The 21722-nt window shown below is 41.5% G+C and overlaps 2 protein-coding genes across 2 annotated transcripts; one reads left to right on the forward strand and one right to left on the reverse strand.

Annotated features, from left to right (window-relative positions):
• Positions 1 to 7085: 7085 nt before the first annotated feature.
• On the reverse strand, positions 7086 to 8928 carry LOC128739501 (uncharacterized). Its single transcript, XM_053834994.1, has 2 exons — positions 8846 to 8928; positions 7086 to 8772 (listed from the first exon to the last, which is right to left on the reverse strand). Exons 1-2 carry the CDS (start codon positions 8926 to 8928, stop codon positions 7086 to 7088), a joined length of 1770 nt encoding a protein of 589 aa, XP_053690969.1.
• Positions 8929 to 9663: 735 nt separating this feature from the next.
• Positions 9664 to 11640, forward strand: LOC128743444 (uncharacterized). Its single transcript, XM_053840022.1, has 3 exons — positions 9664 to 9777; positions 9840 to 10656; positions 10717 to 11640. Exons 1-3 carry the CDS (start codon positions 9695 to 9697, stop codon positions 11533 to 11535), a joined length of 1719 nt encoding a protein of 572 aa, XP_053695997.1. The 5' UTR covers positions 9664 to 9694; the 3' UTR covers positions 11536 to 11640.
• The last annotated feature ends 10082 nt before the right edge of the window (positions 11641 to 21722 follow it).

Genomic DNA, 21722 nt, shown 5'->3' on the forward strand with positions numbered 1-21722 from the left:
TTTCAAAACGACTACCAAAATTGATCGGAAAACTAAGTCCAATATTTGCATTTCCATGAATAGGCTTTGTTTCAATCGAATCACTAAATGCAGCATGGATCCCATGTCCTGCAAGTATTTTCCCAAAATACATCCAAGCGCATTTTACTTCTGTGGTACTATTGATTGCATTTAAAACTGGGACTCCTCGAAAGTACGCATTCCCATGATCATCTTGGTACCTTCTGCGCATTTTTGCAACTTGAAACATTTGCAGGTTTTTCCTGCTTTTCCAGCTAATCGACCTGTTGTTTATTAAAGACAAAACAGTGTTTTTACCTAGGTCAGGGCACTCCAGTAATCTTGCAATATTTTTCTCACAAATTCTTTGACTTACAAACCCCCTTCGCCGAAATACTGAAAATACTGAAAATACTGACTACGGCCTTGGCGAACACCCAACTAATGACTAATCAACAAGCGAATCTGCAGTGCATAAAGCTTGTTTTAAATGCAAGCTAAGTCTAGTTTGCCTAGTGCATATATGCACTTCCACTAATTTCTTATCAGTATAGTACTAACGCATACGATTTTCACTAGTAGGTGATAAGTACTGAAATCTCTTATATCTTTGTGTTCCTATTCCGTAGGCATATCAATATGTTTGAAGACTTATGAAGAGTTTACTTACTTGCTTATTTTACTATCACTTTTTCGACAACAATCCGCTTATCAAATCTGGACTGAATTTGGCAGTCTTCTCGACGCTTGTCGGTCTTGGGCTGCCACTCTCCAATCTACGCCCAACACCCGCTGTTCTACCGTTCTTGTCAACAGCGCTCATCCTGCGGGTACGGGGTCTGCCTGCAAGTCGGCGGCATCTGTTGGATTCTCTGCTGAATATTGTTTTCGCGTTTTCGACTCATATCCGGCATCCTTGCTACGTGGCCAGCCCACTACTGTAGCCTGCCGTGTTTTATTCGCTTCACAACATCCGCATCTTTGTATGCTTGGTAAATTCCGTGATTCATGCTCCTGCGCCACACTCCTTTTTCTAATATGCCGCCAAGTATTGTTCGCAGGATCTAACGCTCCAAAACAGCAACAGCTCGTCGGTCGCTCTCTTTCAACGTCCACGCCATGTGGCCGTAGATTCGCCGGGAGAATTAGCATCTTATAGAGCGAGAGTTTTGTACGGAGTTGCAGGCTTTGGAGTCTCCGCTGGCTACGTAATCCGTAGAAGGCCCTATTGGCAACCGTTATACGCCTTTTTACTTAACGGTTGTCACATGTCATGAACGTTACTTACTTACTTAGGTGGCTTGCCATCCTAAGACAAAGCCTGTTGAACAAAGTTTCTCCATGTAACTCCATGGTTGAGGGCTACCGCTCTCCAATTCCTCGGACACCGAGTACTCTCCGCCAGATCTCGCTCCACCATCTTTGCAGGGTAGTTGTCCGGCAGTCTTGTAACATGCACTGCTTATCGTATCCATCCAGATTCAGCCACCTTTTGGATACTGGGTTCGCCATAGAGCTGTGCGACTTCATAGTTCATCATCCGCCTCTATACTCCGTTCTCCTGTATGCCACCGAAGATCGTTCTTAGAATTCGTCGTTCGAAAACTCCGAGCACTTGCAGATCCTCCTCGAGCATTGTCCATGTTTCATGCCCCTAGAGAACAACCGGTATAATGAGCGTCAACGCGACGACCACTTCAAACGTATCTCCATCTATCACTACCGTAGTTCCAACAACCGGAGGCCCACCACTCTCTTCACCAGCCACCATGTACTACGTTTTAGCAGCGTTTATGATAAGCCCTGTCTTCGCAGCTTCCTCCTTAAGATGCATGTACGCCTCTCCAACAGCTCTACGGTTAACAGGTGAGCGTCACGGCCATCGCTAGATTCAATTCGTGTTTCCGTCGCAAACAGAAACCGCTCGAAACGGTTCACTAAGCGGGGTAATATCACAGCTAATTATATCGCCAGGAGCTCAATGATCGAGCTTAGATTAGGGTCACACTTCAGGAGGAAAATAAACGACTAGGACTCAAAATTCCTTTCGAATTCGACCACGAAAGTTGCAAGTAAAGCGGAGATAAAGTTTTATACTTAAGTAAGTAATCAATCATAACTCTTCATAAGTCTTCAAACATATTGATATGCCTATGGAATAGGAACACAAAGATATAAGAGATTTCAGTACTTATTACCTACTAGTGAAAATCGTATGCTTTAGTACTATACTGATAAGAAATTAGCGGAAGTGCATATATGCACTAGGCAAACTAGACTTAGCTTGCATTTCAAACAAGCTTTATGCACTGCAGATTCGCTTGTTGATTAGTCATTAGTTGGGTGTTCGCCAAGGCCGTAGTCAGTATTTTCATGCGGCGAAGGGGGTTTGTAAGTCAAAGAATTTGTGAGAAAAATATTGCAAGATTACTGGAGTGCCCTGACCTAGGTAAAAGCACTGTTTTGTCTTTAATAAACAATATGTCGATTAGCTTCAAAGCAGGAAAAACCTGCAAATGTTTCAAGCTGCAAAAACGCGCAAAAGGTACCAAGATGATCATGGGAATACGTACTTTCGAGGAGTCCCAGTTTTAAATGAATAGTACCACAGAAGTAAAATGCGCTTGGATGTATTTTGGGAAAATACTTGCAGGACATGGGATCCATGCTGCATTTAGTGATTCGATTGAAACAAAGCCTATTCATGGAAATGCAAATATTGGACTTAGTTTTCCGATCAATTTTGGTAGTCGTTTTGAAAATATTAGAGAGTAATACATCGCTGGCAAGTGTCTGATGTTTTCTTCTATCTGGACCGAAATAATTGAAGCTAAATTTCTTTTACAATTGTAATAAACACAACTCGAGTTTTTATTATTATTTTTGTTATGTATTTATTGAATACGTAAAGTTATAAGTTATAATGGTATAGATCAGTGGGACAATCATCATCATCATCATTTTCACGGCTTCTTTTGCATCATTCCGGAAGCATACAATCTCCATTCGCGGATCTCGTCGAAAGGTTTGTTCGATAGAGTACACTCATCGTAGAGTCTATGAAACAGGACACCGTCAAATCGAGGATAGTTGAGAGAGCCTTTTCCAGTTAAACCTAATCGTTCGAAGGCCTCGGACAGTTGTCGGTACATTCCCGTGAATAGAAACGCTATACGAAACGGTCTTGGCTTTAAAATTTTCGGATATTGGAGTGCTCGAAGATCGTGCGATCCAGCCGAAACTCTGTGACTGACGAGCAGCAGGAGATCAGCTTCGAAGTCGTTTAGAATTTTCTTTTCGATCAAATAATAAAGCGTAGAAACGGTAAGCCACAATCTTTCGGGCAGGGACTGAAGCAGGCGATAGTCCAAACTACCCGATACCACCCAGCAAAATAATTGCAGCCGTTTGGTGCGTGTATTTTCCCGCACGACCGAATCTTCTGACAACAGGTCGGAAAATGAGAGCGGTGTAATATGCTGGGGACGGTTAACGTGCCGTTTTATCTTACTATATGCAGCATTGTGATGAGTTTTGACGATCAAGGTGAATACGTTGATATTTTGCTTTTCCCACAATATGATTCCGGCCTGACGCTCGAGCAGTGGAAACATGAGCTCGGCGTAATTGAAACCGTTTTTTTCACCACGTAGATCAATGAAGTGACCAGGAAGTTGAAACGGATTTTGTGTCAATAATTGGTAGGCAAGTTCGTTATTTTGAGAGATCAGAGTTTGCAGCCTTGCGTCGTGATTGTTATTGGGTTCGAGTATCGAAGGGTCCTGCGAAAAAACTTACGGTAAAAATAATGTTAACACCAGAAAAGGATATACTCACGATATTATAGGAGTCAATACTTGATTGGAATCGATTTATTAGTTCTGAGCTAGCCTCACCGAAAACTTGCAACAAAATAGCTCTCACAGACGCGTTTGGCCGCGAGCGTATGAAATTAGCCACGTTTTGAAACTTTTTCTTTGGATTTCCCATTCGTGAATGGAAACGTTTAAGTTCCAGATAATCAACGATATCATTACCCACTAATGATGCCAATAAGGGCATTTGATTACGGTTGAGCCCGAGATATCGAATCAAATTGTTTCGGTTGAACACATACGTCGTAAATTCGTTCATATTCAACCCCCCTGCAACCCAAACATGCCAAGTGGCATCAAAAATGAGAAAATCCGAATCATTCGTAATAACGGCCAAAGCCTGTTGCGTAGTTGCGTAGGTGGCCACATCCTGGTCGCAGTCACTTACAATCGAAATTCTAAAAGTACCATGTTTCCGCGCTATTTCCTCGAACGGATAGGTGTTTGCAGGAATGTTGCCGTAATTTTCTACCAACGAATCAAGATTAGTGCCACGATCGATTGCATCCGTTATTTTTATGCAGTTATTATATCTATCGTCGCTTCTTTGCATCCAGCAATCAAACCTAGATGGTCTCGTTGGACCATCGCTTACAAAAACCAGCTTCACGCCCAATGTTGTTAATCTGCCGAAAAACTCATCGAGCTGGCGGTAGACAAGTTCGAATCGCCCTCCACAAAGTAGGCCGGGCCGATCGGCCCTAGAAATTGAACCGCAAAGCGATTTCAAATCCACCACAATAAGCGGTGTTGAAGAGGGATGGTTACTATTAAGGGAAGAAATAAATAGTATTTTTTTCGTTGAACGTACCTTACAATATACGTACCGGATTTCTTGCTCTATGGACACTTTGACATATCCTTCGGGCACCTCACTTTTCATAAAGGTTTGCAAATGCGAAACTCGCATTGCTATTTTTGCAGCTGAAAAAGCGTGACCTACTGAATGAATGACTAAGGGCCCAGACACAATGCATACGGATTTTACTACGTTGCGGAAATTTGACAGAAACCCCATGGAAAAACTGCAAGCATATGACGATGGAAATGCTGCTATCGGCTATTCTTTGGAAACAGGAGAGGCCTCAAGTATAAACATAAAATTTCTACAGCGCTGTATATCAGCTAGCAGTGCAGTCCGGTCTTTCAGTGAAGTGAAGCTGAGTATTATTTTTGCCAGCTTGCTATGATGGGCCTGACTTATTCCAACGGGTTTTTCTTTTGGAGATGGTGTGAAAACTGGCACCTAGATTCAGTGTAATCATGATCATGATCAATATCGCTATGAATCTTTTAACCCCCTCGCCGATGGCTTCAATTGTTTTCTTCCTTCAATTGATCGTAACATAGTTTTCCGGATCCTTCAAATGGATTCTACTACTTCATTCAATCCGAGAAACTTTTATTCTCTTTTACAGATTTTCATAAAAACCGGTTGGTAAACCGCTGGTAAAGGTACATATGTTCGGATGCGTTTCGTAATTTTTTTCTGGAAGGCGCCACCGGCAGATTTTACACATAAAAAATCGATTGCTTTCTTTGAGCCTGTTAGTCTGTTCTCTGTGGTTAAGCTCGTTTCGGATTGGTAGGTTTCCTGTATATTTACCAATTCCAAGTTTTGTACATTTTTCGGTTGACTAACTGCCATTGTGTCAAAGAAAGGAAGTTTTTCGATTTTTTTGGAGTTGTTACCGTTTTGCTTTTTTGCATGTGCATTCCATTACCTCTGTTCATTAACTCCTATTCCTACCTCCACGAGGTGCCGGCTGGGGTACGCAACTTCGGTTGTCGTATGCTAACAGGAAAGGGGGCACAGTGGCTCCCGCCCACATTAAGATGGCAGCCCCATCAGCAAGATAAGGACCTTAGGTTAACGGCCTACCGGAACACAAGAAAAGTTACCGAAAATGAAAGAAGAAATCTCTCTGGATTATTGGCAACGACCTTTAGCATGAAAACACGGACACGAATCGCAACATGGAATATACTGACCCTTGCCCAGCAGGGCAAGCTGGCTCAACTTGCAAGCGAAGCTAGCCGCCTGAAGCTTGAAATCCTGAGACTGGGCGAGGTACGCTGGCCGGGTACTGGCGAACACAGGACATCATCCGGGCAAGTCTTGCTCTACTCTGGCATACGAGGTGAAAATGCTACTCGAGAAAGAAAAGTTGGATTCCTACTGAGCCAAGGGGCACATGCGGCCCTGATGAAGTGGGAACCGATAAATAAGCGAATCATCGACCACATCTGCATCAGCCGGAAATGGCGAAGGAGCCTTCTTGATGTACGCAACAAACTCGTTTGGTTACTCAAAATTTCTAACAAATACATTTTTGTTTCTGCCGGAGGTGTTCTTCTCGTATGGAATCTGCTAACCAAATAGCCCAATGCAGTTCTGACACTGTGCTTTGGAGATTCGTAGGCAGTATCTTATGCAGACTCAAATGTCTGCTATACCCATTTTATCAAAACTGCTTGTTACAACTATTGAATAAAATAATTTGGTGATTGCGATCGGTCTATAAATTCGATAATTGTTTTTTTCCTGTTTTATTTGTCTTTGACTCTGTCGCGGTCCAACGTAAATCATATTTTATAAAAGGTAGAGGAGCGTTTGGTGAGGAAAACCCGTCTACCATTCTTCCTCACCAAACGCTCCTCCACCTTTAATAAAAAATAAATTATTGGAAAATGGCTCGATATGACCATTTGCATGGAACGGTTCAGTACGACCATAGATTAATCAAATGATTCGGTACGATAATGGTCGAATAATGCATATGGTTCGGTACGATCATAGATGAATTAAATGATTTGGTACGATCTTTGCTCAATGATGTATATGGTTCGGTACGAATTTTCCATAGCTCTTGCCGGTTGCTCACTTCGCTTGTAAGTACCACTTCTATCAATATTATTATGAATGTAATTTCAACTAAATCCTTAAGCATCTAGCAGCTAAAAGGGTAGTCCAGGTCAGCAGCTACGTAGGGATTCGATGATATTCAAATTGCGGTAAATCAATGATTATTCACTAGATAAAGTACTATTTTTTAATTTTATTTCTAATTTTGAGCTATGTGATATATTTACCTGTGGGACTCAAGACAATTTAGTATTTTTATATAATTTTTATATAACAAAGGAAGATGTTCTTATACAACTAGTAATCATTAGGTTAAAATCAGAAAAACAAAAATTCACAACAATCTATCGAGTGTCAACGATAGATTCATATAATCTCCATTCTTTGATGTCATCGAAAAAATCCTCCGATTTGCGGCACTCCTCGTAAAGATGGTGAAAAAGTGAACCATCAAAGCGAAGATATGCGATCGCACATTCCCGTTCAAAACCGAGCCGCTCGAGGGCCGCCAGGAACTGTCTGTACGTTTCCGTGAACAGGAATGCAATTCGAAATGGTCGTCCCTTCAAACGGTCCGGATATTCAACTGCCTTGGGATCATACGTTTCGGTTGAAACTCTGGAGCTAACGAGCAAAAAAAGATCCGCTTCAAAAAGGTTTAAAATTTTCTTCTCGATAAGATAGTGCAAGGTTGCCACGGCTATCCATAGGTTTTGGGGAACTGACTGAAAACAACGAAAGTCCAATTTATCCGATACAATCCAGCAAAAGAGCTGTAGCTTCGTATCCCTTGTGTCGGCCTGCACAAGCGGATCATCCGATAGAAGGTCCAAAATGGAGGGTGGTGTAATTGCTTTAGGACGTTCGACACGTCGCTTTTCCCTGCTGTATGAAGCACTGTGGCTGCGTTTAACGATTAAGGTAAATTTTTGAACATCTGGTTTATCCCACAGTAAGATTCCAGCTTGGCGTTCGAATACTGGAAACAGTAGTTTGGCATAATCGAACCCTCCCCGTTCGCTGCGCATATCAATGAAGTAGGTTGTTAACTCGAAAGGTTTGCCTGCCCATAAGTGATAGGCAAACTCGTTGTTCTGAGCGAGCAACATGGTTAGAAGTTCATCTCGATTGGAGTTTTTGTTGGAAGCAGAGAAATCCTGTGAAAGAATGTTTCTATGAGCATGGTGGTTTCTTGTAATTTTATAGATTGTTGTACATACGGTTTTATAAAAATCAAGGCTCTCTTGGAAACGGTTTTCGAGAGTTGGGTTACTTTTACCACAGCCTTGTACTACTAATTCTTTTACGGTAGCTTTCAAGTGCGTTCGTATGAAGTTAGCGACGTTAAAAAATTTCTGCGTCGGATTTCCCAACCGCGCGTGGAAACGTTTAACTTCGTCATAGTTAACAATGTCGTTACCTGATAGCGTCGCTAGCAGGGGCAATTGATGAGCACTGAGTTTGAGATATTGAAGCAAATTAGTACGGCTATACTCAAAGATTGTTAAATTCTCCATATCCAAAGAGCTGGAAACCCAGATTCGCCAAGAGCCATCAAAAATAAGAAAATCTGTATCACTAGTAATGATTGCCATAGCACGGTGCGAAGTTGCATAGGCGGTCAGATCCTGGTCGCAATCAATCTCTATGGCAAGTTTATAAGTACCATGTTTCTTTGCTATTTCTTGAGCCGAATAACGAGTATTATTTGGAATCTTATCCCGGTACCTGTCTACCAGCGTGTTCAAGTTTAAAACCTCGGTGTCGATAGCATTTATTATATCGATGCTATCGTTGTACTTTTGCAATTGCTTTCTTTCCCAGGTATCGAACTGTAATTTTTGTACCGGACCATGACTGAAAAAGACAAGCTCCACTCCCAGTTCAGTTAAGTCGTGAAAAAAGCGATCCAACTGACGGTAGACTGCTTCGTACCGGCCTCCACAGAGCAATCCTGGCCGATCATTTTCGCTGATCAAACCGCAGAGTGTTTTCAGGTCGATCACTATTAACGGTGTGCCCGTTTGTTTGCTTTCCGAAAAACATGATTTTTTTCTGTTAACTCATGAAAACCTAAGAATGAAAGTGTGCTGTCCATACTTACCGAATTTCGTCTTTTATATCAACTTTAAAATAACCACCTGGCACTTTCGTTTGGATAAAAGTTTGCAAATGTCGTACACCCATCGCGTTTGCCACCTCCTGCCTGTGACCTAATCAGATAACGTTTGCTTTTCCAATTAAATAAACGCTTCAAAATCGTTAAACGTATTTGAAATTATTGTTACAAAACGGATGTAGATGGCCGACTTCCGATTTCGTTCGCGAGATTTGAAAAAAAAATTCAGGGGGTTTCCACAATCAGCGAGGTATCAATGCGTGGTAATCAGAGATTACTTTAGTACAATAAGCGTAATCAATTTCACAATTAACGGAAGGTAATCATTGATAGTCATTAAAAAAATTTCTAGCAATTTTAAGATGATCAGTTAAATTGCTGAATATTGCGGAATTTAATATGAAAATCCTTTACGAAGTCAAATTTTAATGCGCAAAGAATACCTTACAAAAGAATAACCGTGGTTGAACTAGGACAGAATCCGTTAAACGCCAGATCGATAACGGTCCATTGCCGCAACGGTAAAATTAACTAAATATAGGTATACAGTCTATTTGAAGTACAACGTGTTATAATATTGAAATGCAAAAATAATAATGTTCATCGTTCGTGACTAATCAGTAAGTTTTAGTATACTATAGTTTCACTACACGAAAAGACCGGACTCCACCACTAGCTGATACACAGCATTGTATAGGTTTCATTTGTAGATAGATTGACACAGCCTTTACGTGCAGCAAACAGCGTTTCAATCGGCTGCAGCTCGGCCGGTACCACACGCTTATTAGTCATACACCCGATAAGCCGCACTTTGCCGGTTGCGAATCTACGGCAATGGGAGTTTCTCGTTTGCAAACTTTTCTGAAAAATCAGGTGCCTGGAGGATATTCTAAAGTATCGATAGAAACCGAAATCCGGTACGTATGTTGCAAGGTGTACGTTTAACAAAAAAATTACCATCTATTTCTTCCCTTGACAGACACCATCCCTCTTCAACCATCCCCCCGATTATCGTGGTTGACTTAAAATCGCTTTGTGGTTCCATTTCTGGGGCCGATCGGCCAGGCCTACTCTACGGAGGACGATACGAGCTTGTCTACCGCCAGCTCGACAAATTTTTCGGCAGATTGACGACATTGGGCGTGAAGCTGGTATTTGTAAGCGATGGCCCAACGAGACCGTCTAGGTTTGATTGTTGGATGAAAAGAAGCGACGATAGATATAACAACTTCATTAAAATCATCGATGCAGTCGACAGTGGCAAACTCGGTCTGGACTCATTGGTACAACATTTTGGCAACGATATTCCAGCAAACACTTACCCGTTTGAAGAGATAGCGCGAAAGCACGGTACCTTTAGGCTCTCGATTGCAAGCGACTGCGACCAGGATGTGGCCACCTATGCAACTTTACAGCGTGCTATGGCAGTCATTACGAATGATACGGATTTCCTCATTTTTAATGCCACTTGGCGTATTTGGGTTGCAAGTGGTTTGGATATGGACGAATTTACGACGTTTCAGTTCAACCGAACAAATTTGATTCAATATCTCGAGCTCAACCGCAATCAAATGCCCTTACTGGCATCTCTAGCGGGCAACGACATAATCGATTATCAGGAACTTAAACTTTTTCATTCGCGAATCGGTGACCCGAAACAAACGATTAAGAACATCGCTAATTTTATACTCTCGCGACCAAACGAGTCGGTCAAAGCTCTTTTGTCACAAGTTTTCGATAGGACCAGTGCGGAACTAGAAAATCGGTTCCAATCCAGTATTGATTCCTATAATATTGTGAGTACCTGTCTGCTGTTGTGTTGTTTATTTAGTTCTTATTGTATAATTTTTCCACAGAATTCCTCGACACTCGACTCCTACATCGACCCGGATAAAAATCTGCAAATTTTACTTTCTGAAAATAACGAATTTGCCTACCAATTATGGACCGAAAATCCTTTTCAACTAACCGCTTTCTTCATCGATCTACGCAGTGAAGGTAATGGATTCGATTATGCAGAACTGCTGTTTCCACTGCTCGAACGCCAAGCCGGAATCATACTGTGGGAAAAGCCAAGTATCAACGAATTCACTTTGATCATCAAAACACATCACAACGCTCCGCATGCCAAAATAAAACGGCACGTCAAACGTCCAGAACACATGGCAGCGCTTTCATTTTCTGACCTGTTCTCTAAAGATTCGGTCGTGCAGGAAAACACACGCACCACTAGGCTGCAGCTGTTTTGCTGGGTGGTATCGGACAAACTGGATTATGTCCGCATCCAGTCCGTACCGGAGAGCTTGAGGGTAACCGTAGCTACCCTTTACTATTTGATCGAAAAGAAAATTTTAAAACTTTTCGAGGCCGATCTTTTGCTGCACGTTAGCCATGAAGTTTGCTCCGGTTCGTACGATCTTCGAACACTCACTTTGCCGAAATTTCTCAAACCAAGACCGTTCCGTGTTGCATTTCTGTTCACGGGACTGTACAGACAGATGTCCGAAGCCTACGAACGACTGGGTTTAACCGGAAAGGATTCGCTCAACTATCCTCGCTTCGACGGTGTATTGTTCCATGAGCTGTACAATGAGTGTACACTGGCCGAGAAGCCTTACGACGAAATTCGCGAGTGGAGACTGTATGCCCCCGAAATGATGGAAAAGAACCCGTGAAACGCGGATTCATATTGATTTTTTGCTTCTAAATATTTCACTCTACATTTACATGTTGGTTTTTGAACTGTTATAGCTTAACAGTAAAAGATTTCATTTAAAAGGGAAAGGATTTTTTTAATAAAGTTATTAGGTTTGTAAGCTTAGCTTGGACTTTTAAATTCTGCTCGATTATGGGCATCGTTTTGCCGATTTGCCAACTGTTTCAACGATCGTATGTTCGTTTCGACCTGGTCAAACCAGGTCGTACGTTACAAGCAGTAAATTTATATTACGTTTGCCTTTCAGCCAAACCAATAGCTCATACACTGCTGTAAGAATAAATTGTGTGACTAATACCGGTAATAATCTTTAATCTACACTAAAGGCTCCAGTTACAGATAGGAAGTTATTGTGAGTGCAAAATATAGAGCTCGCGATAAAAATATATTTAAAACTTCAATTGCATAACAGGAATTGCGCGTACTTGACGCTGAGATGATTGAAAAATGTCATCATGCACTACCTTTTGCTCATCTCATATTCCAAACAAGCGTGATTAGCGAATATTTTTACTGCTTAGCAAGCGTTCGTAACCTATCAGTTCTCAAATCAAAGCCACTTATGCAAGACAAGACGAACAGTCGTACCTAGCATCATTATCACTCTTTTGCAGTGTTTATAAACTGAAGAGGCGACAAGGAAAACAATGCTTTGAAACTAAACTACTACAATGCGAACTCACCGTCTCGTTTCAAAATGCTACGTTTTTTGTCTCCTCTGGTATCGCAAGCTGCATTATTTCTCTGCAAGTTTGCGAATAACCTTGAAATATTTTACCTTGCATTACTTGCAGTTGACGCCTGCCTGTTCTGACTCGGCTGAGTCACAGGCAGTTTGCCTGTTTGCCTCTATCGTGTACAACCTAGGGTGGCAATATTGGTTCGGAAGAAAATTATCGTCGAAACTATAGTAGAAAACTAAAGACAATATTTATTGGTTATCCTTTTAATTTCATGGTGTCAACAGATCACGGTGTTTTAATCGAACGATACGATAAAAATACCAAACTGTTGAAGTCGTTAAAACGAAAATGAAAAGCATGCATGATAGAAATTGAAATAATACAAAATCAAGTGAACCAGCCATAGTAGGCTTGAAGCTCTATACTAAAGATGCCTATTTAAATTCTAGCAAAACCACAGCACCTAGAAAAAAAACAGAAAAAAAAGCTCAACCGGGCACAGATTGTGGTTGTAGAAATTGCTGACGTGTACAAAGATTTTCCAACAAGTTTTTAATTTAAAATTAAATAATTTATCATTTGCGCCGTCACTCTAAAGACTGAGTGGAGCGGACTGTTTATTTCTGGATGAACGATTGGTTACTAACCTTTGTAGCGAAGCGATGCTTTGATTCCTGGAATTTTGCTGAGAGGTGGCAGCGGTAGCTAACAAGCGCGCGACGGCTGCAATCATCCGCACGTTGACTGAGATGCTGACCTTTTGTAGGCTTCGGGAGAAAAAAAGGGAGCTATAATCGACTTTACCGAACTTTAACTTACAACTAGTGCCACATTTGATGAACAACCGTCCAAGCATTCCAGAGTTATGGCCCACCCCCCTTTTCGTTTACCACCCACTGCTGATTCCCTTAGGTCAATGAACATGTATGCCAAGTTTGATGGAGAACGGTCAAGGTGTTCTGGAGTTATGGCGAAACAGTGGGTTAGAAATCGCTGGCATATGTTTTCTCGTGATACGTCCGAGGGTTGCCTCGTCCTGATTAAACGAAATACCATGCGGTATCGATTTCCATACAGCTTCAAAATCCAACGCCATAGAATTTGCTTGTGTATCCTTTTTATATTGAAACAATTTAAACGCAAAATATTATCGCTCTGATTCAAACTTCGAACACTCAAGCTGTGCTGAAACTTTCTTCAAAGTAAAATGTTTAAAAGCATCTATATACTTTACTTACTTTAGTGGCAACGGTCCGTTACCGATCCTGCGCCGAACGAATTATGGTCCTCCAGTACCGTCGGTCCTGGGCTGCCGTTATCCAATCCCCACGAAGACCAGCTGAACGTGCATCGTCTTCGACAGCACACACCCACCGGGTGCGGGGTCTGCCTCGGAGTCCACGGCCTTTTCCTGGTTCTCTGCTGAAAATAGTTTTAGTACTCTTTCATCGGGGATTCTGGCCACGTGTCCAGCCCACCGCAGCCTGCCACATTGCACTACCTTCACTATATCAGCATGTTTGTATACTTGGTACAGCTCGTGATTCATGCGTCTGTGCCACACTCCATTTTCCATTTTGCCACCAAGTATAGATCGCAGAATTTTACGCTCAAAACCCCCAAGCAGCTTCCTTTAGCGTTCATGATTCGTGTCCGTAAAGGGCCACCGGGAGGATTAGTGTTCTGTAGAGCGCCAGTTTTGTGCGAATTTGCAAACTACGGGACTTCAGCTGGCTGCGTAATCCGTAGGAAGCCCGATTCGCGGCTGCAACTCGTCGTTTCACTTCGCGGCTTACATCGTTGTCACATGTCGCGAGTGAACCAAGGTATATAAATTCCTCCACTACTTCATATCGTTCCCCATCTAACTCCACCTCGGCACCAACACCACTTGGGCTCCCACGTTCCCTACCAGCAACCATGTACTTCGTTTTGGCAGTATTAATGGTAAGTCCCAATCTCGCAGCTTCTCTTTTAAAAGGCCTGAAGGCCTCTTCCACTACTCTACGGTTGATTCCGATGATATCGACGTCATCCACAAAACCAAAAACCAATGTGAGATTTCGTGATGATAGTTCCATTCCTTTCCACGTTTGCCCTTCGTAATGCACCTTCCAAGGCAATGGTGAATAGCAGGTTAGGGAGTGCATCCCCTTGCTTCAGTCCATCCAACGTCACGAAAGTAGCTGAGGTCTCACCCGCTATTCTAATGCATGATATGGGTCCGTCCAGCGTCGCACGAAACCATGTTCTAGCATTATCTGCCACAACTCATTTCGTTTAACTGGATCGTACGTCGCTTTACAGTCCACAAACAGATGGTGTGTCTGCAAGTTGTACTCCTGGAACTTGTCTAGCAACTGACGCAGGGTAAACATCTGATCCGTCGTGGAGCGACCCTCACGAAAACCAGCTTGGTACTCGCCGACGAAGGACTTCGCTAACGGTCTCAGTCTGCAGAACAGGATACGGGAAAGCACCTTGTAGACAGAATTGAGCAATGTAATTCCTCGATAGTTTTTACACTTCAGTCGATGTCCCTTTTTGAAAATCGGTCAAATGAGGCCATCCAACCACTCCTCCGCCATGTGTTCTTCCTCCCAGATCCTGACAATGATCCGGTGGATTGCTTCGTATAGCCGCTCGCTCCCCGCTTTTAGAAGTTCAGCCGGGATACCGTCCTTCCCAGCCGCCTTACCGTTTTTCAGCTCACTTATTGCCTTCTTAACCTCCTCCTGTGTTGGTGGCTCCACAGCTTGACCATCGCTTACAATTTCTATCCTGTCCCTGCTCCGCATTTACCTCTCCATTCAATAGTGTCTGAAAGTGCTCCTTCCACCTGGCTGCTACCGCCGTTTTGTCGATAAGCAGGTTGCCAGCACTGTCATTGCACATCACAAGCATGGCAAAATTCCTGCATCTCACCGTTTTATAGAAACTCCGTGTCGTTGCTGGCGTATCGCTTCTCTGCGCCGGCGAGCACGTGCTCCTCGTACTCGCGTTTCTTTAGACGATGGATTCTTTTTTCCGCAGCTCTAGTCTCTCTGTATCTCTCTGTTTTGGCGCGTTACCGCAGTGAGCATGCGACTCCTGGCCTGGTTCTTTTCATCTGTCACACTCTGGCATTCAGCATCAAACCAGCTGTTACGCTGTCTTCCACGCGTCGTACCTATCACCTCTCTCGCTGCTGTTTGGATGGCACCATGGATGTTCCTCCACAGCCCATTTATATCTTCTTCTTCTACCTGCTGTTCTGCGATTCGCTGGTCAAGCTTCCTGGCGTACTCCACTGCTACGCCGTCTGTCGTTAACCGCTGGATGTTGAAACGCAGCGTCTTCTCAATGCGAGCTTTCGCCGTGTTCGACAGCTTTGCGCGAATCTTACTCACTACGAAATAGTGGTCAGAGTCGATATTTGGTCCACGAAAAGACTGTACATCGATAACATCCGAAAAGTGTCGACCCTCAATCAAGACATGATCGATCTGAGAGCTAGAGTCTCCATTTGGATGCCTACAGCTGTGTTTCCGAATATTTAAACGTGGAAAGTAGGTGCTACAGATGGTCATCCCTCTGGTCGCGGCAAAATTTACGAGCTTCAGATCGTTATCATTGGTCGACAGATGCAGGCTATGTCTTCCAATAACTGGACGGAAGAATTCCTCCCTCCCGATCTGCGCGTTTGCATCTCCAATGATGATTTTTACGTCGTGTTTTGGGCACTCTCCATAGGTCCTCTCAAGCCTGTCGTAAAACTCGTCTTTAGCATCATCGGATTTATCATTTGTCGGTGCGTATATGTTGATTAGGCTATAGTTGAAGAATTTGCCCTTTACAAGGCAGTGGCAACTATATTGCCACCAACAAAAATTTTTTATTTTGCTTCTATAATTATATTGATGTCATTATAGACGCAAAACAAAAATTTTTCGTTGGTGGCAATATAATTGCCACGGCCTTATAAAGGGTTAATCCTCAACACGCATATACGGTCATCTACGGGCCTCCACCGGATAACTCGTTGCTTTTGTTTTCCCAACACTACGCAACCGACTCCATGTTCTGCTTTCTTACCGCCACTGTAGTAGATGTGCTACTTGAAAGAAGTGCCTGCAATAGGGTCTACTGCACGGAACTCCCTTTCACCGGAATATGGCCACCGAACTTCCTGAACAGCAGCGATCTCCACTCCAAGTTGCTGCAGCTCTCGAGCACGCAAGCCAGCCCGTGCCGGTTCATGGAGAGTTCGGACCTTCCAGGTACCAAGTGTCCAATCATTATCCCTTAATCGTTTCCTTGTCCCTTGTCGTGTCCTATACCGATTGTTCCGTCCTGAATTTCTTTGTTCGTTGTTCGTGGTAATTGAGTTTTTGGTATACTACCTCACCGGGGTCGCGATACCTACATCCCGCTGATGGGTCTGCCATCTTAGGTATAGCTTGCGGGATGCAGCCATTCATATTCAGCCGCCCGTTACGAGACAGACGCTGTGTGAGCCGCCCCTCACCTGGAGAACAGGCGCTCTATTTTGCACCTCCTAGCTTAGCTACTTCAGTAAGTAGCGCCAGGTGGGCTTGAGGCTTGAGAGCTTGAGAGAGCCAGAGCTATGTTTGACGCTCCTTCCAGGTAACTCTCTCCATTTCATACCCAGCATCTATATTCTATCCTCATAAATGGTTTAATAGCATGGCAATTTATTTATTTTTGTGGGAAAATGTTAAATATGAGGATAAACTGTTATTTTACACTGAAAAACACTAAAAAGTTATAGTTCGGTTTTGATTCAAACTTCGAACACTTTCATGGTCGACATTCAAAGCTCGAATATTTCAGTCTCAGACATCGAATACTTGTATTACTTTGATAAGTATTAATGTTTTTAGTAGCCATTCAACTTAAATTAGTGAAATTACAGCATTTTTCTAAATACTGTCTTTTTAAATCCACCTAACAGTGAGATTTAAATTTTTCATTCAATAATTTGTTTCTATCCATGCTTCTGTTGTCAATTGCTAATATTCTCGAACTTCATGTACGACATCTAAAGCAAATTGACTTTGTACAGCTTTACAATGCAGACAATTAATTTTCCCGAAGGAAAACCCCGAAAAACCTAACGCTTTGAGGCGTGATTCAAACTTCGAACACTTTAATTTATCTAATATCTTTAATCACGAAATACGAAGGTAAACGTTCTAAAGTTAGTAAAATAATGCAAACGAAAAAACAGCTACCTTTGCACGAAACGCTAAGAGTATGCAAACCAAGTTAAAATCTGAGTTCTCACTTTTCTCCAGCGCCTGCTGATCCCTTACAAGGAGTCCTATAATAGTTCAATGTCATACCTCACTGGATAGATGATATTCTAACGAACACGATGGTGTACAATAAGCATAATCATGTTTCATCATATTAGCGATGATAACGAGAATTTTATTCTGAAGTGTTCGAAATTTGAGACTGTTCTAAGTTTGAATCAGAACGGTATTTCATTAGGTACAGTTCCAGTTTTTCATTAGCATCCCGTCGTTATGAAAACTCAGAAAGTAGGTCATGAAATGCAACTAATAAAAATCCAAACGTAAATGCGCATCGAATTTGCTTTTCAATTGGCTTTGGTAGAAACAAACGCACCAAGAAAAACGTTTTCATGAAAACAGGTGTAAAACGTATTTGAAGCGATTCTCCTGTTTCAATTCCAGAATATCAATTTGTAAGATAGGTTTTCTTTTTATCGTTTTACAGCGAATAAATATTTTATTGCAATGCTGAATAAAATATATGTAGGTATTTTATTCAGCATTGCATTACAATATTTATTCATCATAATTAGTACCTACTGTAAGGATTGCGATTCTTTTTTATACCTGTGCTGCTGCAGTTCCCTCAGTTACCCAACTTTGTCCCAATGTTTTGCAAAAAAAAAGGGTTAAAACAAGATTCATCTAGAATTCTAGAATATAATGGCCATATCAGTGCCACAGAGCCTCACAGTTGGCTTCGAGGTATGACGCTGGCCCAATAAGCCAGTCGTCGTATGTTCGAATCTCGACTGGGAGAGGCTGTTAGAGTCAATAGGATCGTAGCAACTGGCACTGCAATTGTCCTGCACTCTAACAGCTGGCCACGAAGTCTGTCATATAAAAACAGAAGGTCAAGTTTCGATAACGGAATGTAGCACCTGGGCTTTGCTTTTTTTATCAGTGCCACTACAAAAGGCTACAAGATCCGTTCTAGTTATAACCTATAATAAACAAAAATAAAAATGGTTTGTTTTCAACCCTAAACATTAAAATATGGTCATATCATGCAACTTTTTTTCTCGAATGTACCATAAACAAGTATATAAAACAATCATTCGGAGTGGTAGCAATTTAAAGGTCAATGAACTAACTTGATACACTTAGGTACTAGTCGTATTTTTTAATGTTTTGAACTGGGAGACAACTTACATTATATTTCAGTTTTCCAATGGTTATCATAAAATGCTTGTAGTGTGTAAAGATTGATGACTAATGCTAGTTACGTTTCAAATTGCTTGCAGCAAAATAAGTAGTATATGAAAAATTCATGTAAGACAAGTTATTTTCAAAAAACATTTGAGAGGTCAAAAAATTTGACCGCGATGAAATTGCATCAGCACTGTACCGAATAATGGGTTACTTAAAGAATGCTTAACATCTATTATCGAATAGCCAACACTAAATTGCTCAAGAAACTTAGATATCTAAGGTATCTCAATTAGATATCTCTACGATAGTACTTAGATATGTTAATCTGGTCCGGTAATTGACAAAACAAACGAAAACGTACTTTCAGTCTTAGGTACCCGGTTGCAAAATGTTCTCATAGATTCTCCAAGATTTGATTTGCTCCAAGTTCCCATTTCCTTCCTTCCACTCAGCATACTTGTTGTGAAAGAGAACGCCATCCAGTAGTGGATAGTTGCAGAAATCCTTTCCATCCAGACCGACCAGCGTGAATGCTTCGGCAAAAAAGTTGTAAAATTCTTCATACATGAAAATCACGTGGAAGGCACGACTCTCCAAATGCCTGGGATATTCAATTTCTTCGAAATTATATGTCTCATCCATTACATCGTAGTTCACTTGAAGCAAAAGATCGGCCTCGAACAGTTGCAGAACATTATTTTCCACTAGGAAATATAAGGTAGTTAGCGTTACTTGCAATCGCTTCGGGATTGTTTCCAGTACGCGATGATCCAGCACGTTGGATGCGATCCAACAATAGAGTTGTAATTTTGTCGTAAAAAGGTTTTCACGAAGTTCCGCATCGCTAGAGTAAAGATCGAGTAACTCTGGTGGAATGACGTCTTCCGGGAATTGTGCTGAAACGATTTTTTCTTCGTGTTCTAAATCGTGCCTCATTTTGATTACCAGTTTAACGTCTGTGATTTGCCGTTGATTGCGTTGGTGAAACAGTATAATTCCGGCTTGACGTTGTATAACGGGAATTATTAAATCTGGAAACCGTTCTCCCAACTCGGATTGCCGCATATCGATGAAATACGTGATTATATTACATGGTTGTCCCATCCAAACATAATATGGAAATGATTGGTCAAGGCTTAAGAGCACGTCAATTATTTCGTTCCTCATAGGATTCCTATCCGGAATGTAATTCTAAAACAAGATTTTTTAAATAAAAATGCAACTAAAGAGACAATAGTTTATCCATTACCGTACTGTAATGCTGCATGCTGGCGCAAAAAGATTCCATATCTGGTTTGGAAAAAACTTGTGACAGCGATTCCATCAACTTTTGAGGATCGTTCACTGCTTGCCAGTTCTGACGCACAAAACCGGCTAATTCCGGAAATGCATTTTCGGGTGGTCCAAATCGTGATTGAAAACGCTTTACTTGTTGGTAGGGAATACTGCAGTTGCCAGCGATGCTAGCGAAAAAGGCCATTTGGGGATAGGAAAGGCCGAGTGTCTGCAACAGTCCCTCACGATTGTATTCAGAGCAAATGCATTCTTCTATGTCAATATCTTTGGAAGACCAGAGCCGCCAAGTCCCTTCGAATATCAAATATGAACTGCTATTGGTCATAATAGCAAATGCTCCGACTGAATTGGCATATGCAACCAGTTCCTGTGTTTGAAAGTTTGTGTCAACAGTCGTCTTCACTATTCCATGTACCTTCGCTAACTGCTTAATCATGTAGTCGTAGTTAAAAGGAACATCTGACGGTCTAACTCTTGTTACATCCGCACCATCATTCACTGCGTCGACAATGTTCAAGAAACGTTGGTAAAATGAATTAAGCTTTGGATCTAACCTTCGGCAACGAACAAAGAATACCAGTTTGGCACCGAGTTGTGTAAGTTTAGTGAAAAATCGATCTAGAAATGAATAGACGTTTTTGAAACGTCCGCCACAAATTTGCCCTCTGATGTCGGATTTCCATAACTTCAATATAAATGTAGATGTTTCAATAATTATGATAGGCTCCGGATCGTTCGAATTGTTTATGTAGGTCCTGCAGAATAGCAAAACATGTTAATTTAATTTAGCAGTCCCCACAGGATGACGTTGCCAAAAGTAAACTTACGTAATTTCACGGATAATATTTATGCTGGGATATCCATTTTGAACTTTTTTTCGTAAAAATGTTTCCAATCGTGGGATGCCCATGTTGTTAGTTATGCCAGGCTGTGAAAAAAGTGAAACATGCGTGAACGTGCAGTGCGTGCAGTGCAATCTTCATTCGCGCGCGACTATACAAACTAGAAGTACCGGAAGTACCGAACCGACTGAGGCTGACAAGGGGTTCCCAACAGCAATGATTACAATGAAGGCTTGGGAAAAAAGCAAGGGGTTTCCAACAACAATGATTACTACGCACCTTTGAAAAAAGCAAGAGGTTTCCAGTAAGGCGTATAAGTGCGTAGTAATCAGAGAATACTTTTGTAATCATTTACGAATTAATTAGGTAATCAATGGTAATCAGCATAGTAATCAATGATAATCTTAAGTAATCATTGGTGATCATGATTAATTTATAGTAATCACAAGAGATTGATTACTGCACGGAGGATAATCTCACAAACTTGTTTTAAACATTAATTTGGTTGTCGAACAAACAAAAATTATTTCTGTTTCAAATTACATTTTTGTGACGTCAAATTGTTATTTCAGTTTATTGCGAAATCGTCTCAATATTGTAATCAATGTTTAGTTTCTATATTATCCCAAATAAAGATTTTGCTTGTAACTACCAAAAATCTCGCTAATTTTAATTAACGGTTTGCTTATTTCAAATAACATTAACTTTATTTCGAAATGTCTCCATTAACCCCCAAAAGATGCCTTGAAACGAACTCTCATTTATGTTTATTTTAAAACTTTGTGATGCTTGTGCACACTGCGACCTAATATTTTGTTTAAAATAAACTAAAGTGTTGGTTAGAAACAAATGACTGCAGTTGTTGTGCGTTGG

Source organism: Sabethes cyaneus, chromosome 3, assembly GCF_943734655.1.
Source record: "Sabethes cyaneus chromosome 3, idSabCyanKW18_F2, whole genome shotgun sequence".
Lineage (NCBI taxonomy): Eukaryota > Metazoa > Arthropoda > Insecta > Diptera > Culicidae > Sabethes > Sabethes cyaneus.

What these genes read in the sequence shown, in the direction of transcription:
- LOC128739501 (XM_053834994.1), bottom strand. Translation starts at nt 8,928, where the DNA reads ATGGGTGTACGACATTTGCAAACTTTTATCCAAACGAAAGTGCCAGGT. An exon ending in GATATAAAAGACGAAATTCG is followed by an intron (nt 8,773 to 8,845) that starts GTAAGTATGGAC and finishes TTTTTCGGAAAG; the next exon opens with CAAACAAACGGGCACACCGT.
- LOC128743444 (XM_053840022.1), top strand. Translation starts at nt 9,695, where the DNA reads ATGGGAGTTTCTCGTTTGCAAACTTTTCTGAAAAATCAGGTGCCTGGA. An exon ending in TCGATAGAAACCGAAATCCG is followed by an intron (nt 9,778 to 9,839) that starts GTACGTATGTTG and finishes TTCCCTTGACAG; the next exon opens with ACACCATCCCTCTTCAACCA. An exon ending in GTATTGATTCCTATAATATT is followed by an intron (nt 10,657 to 10,716) that starts GTGAGTACCTGT and finishes ATTTTTCCACAG; the next exon opens with AATTCCTCGACACTCGACTC.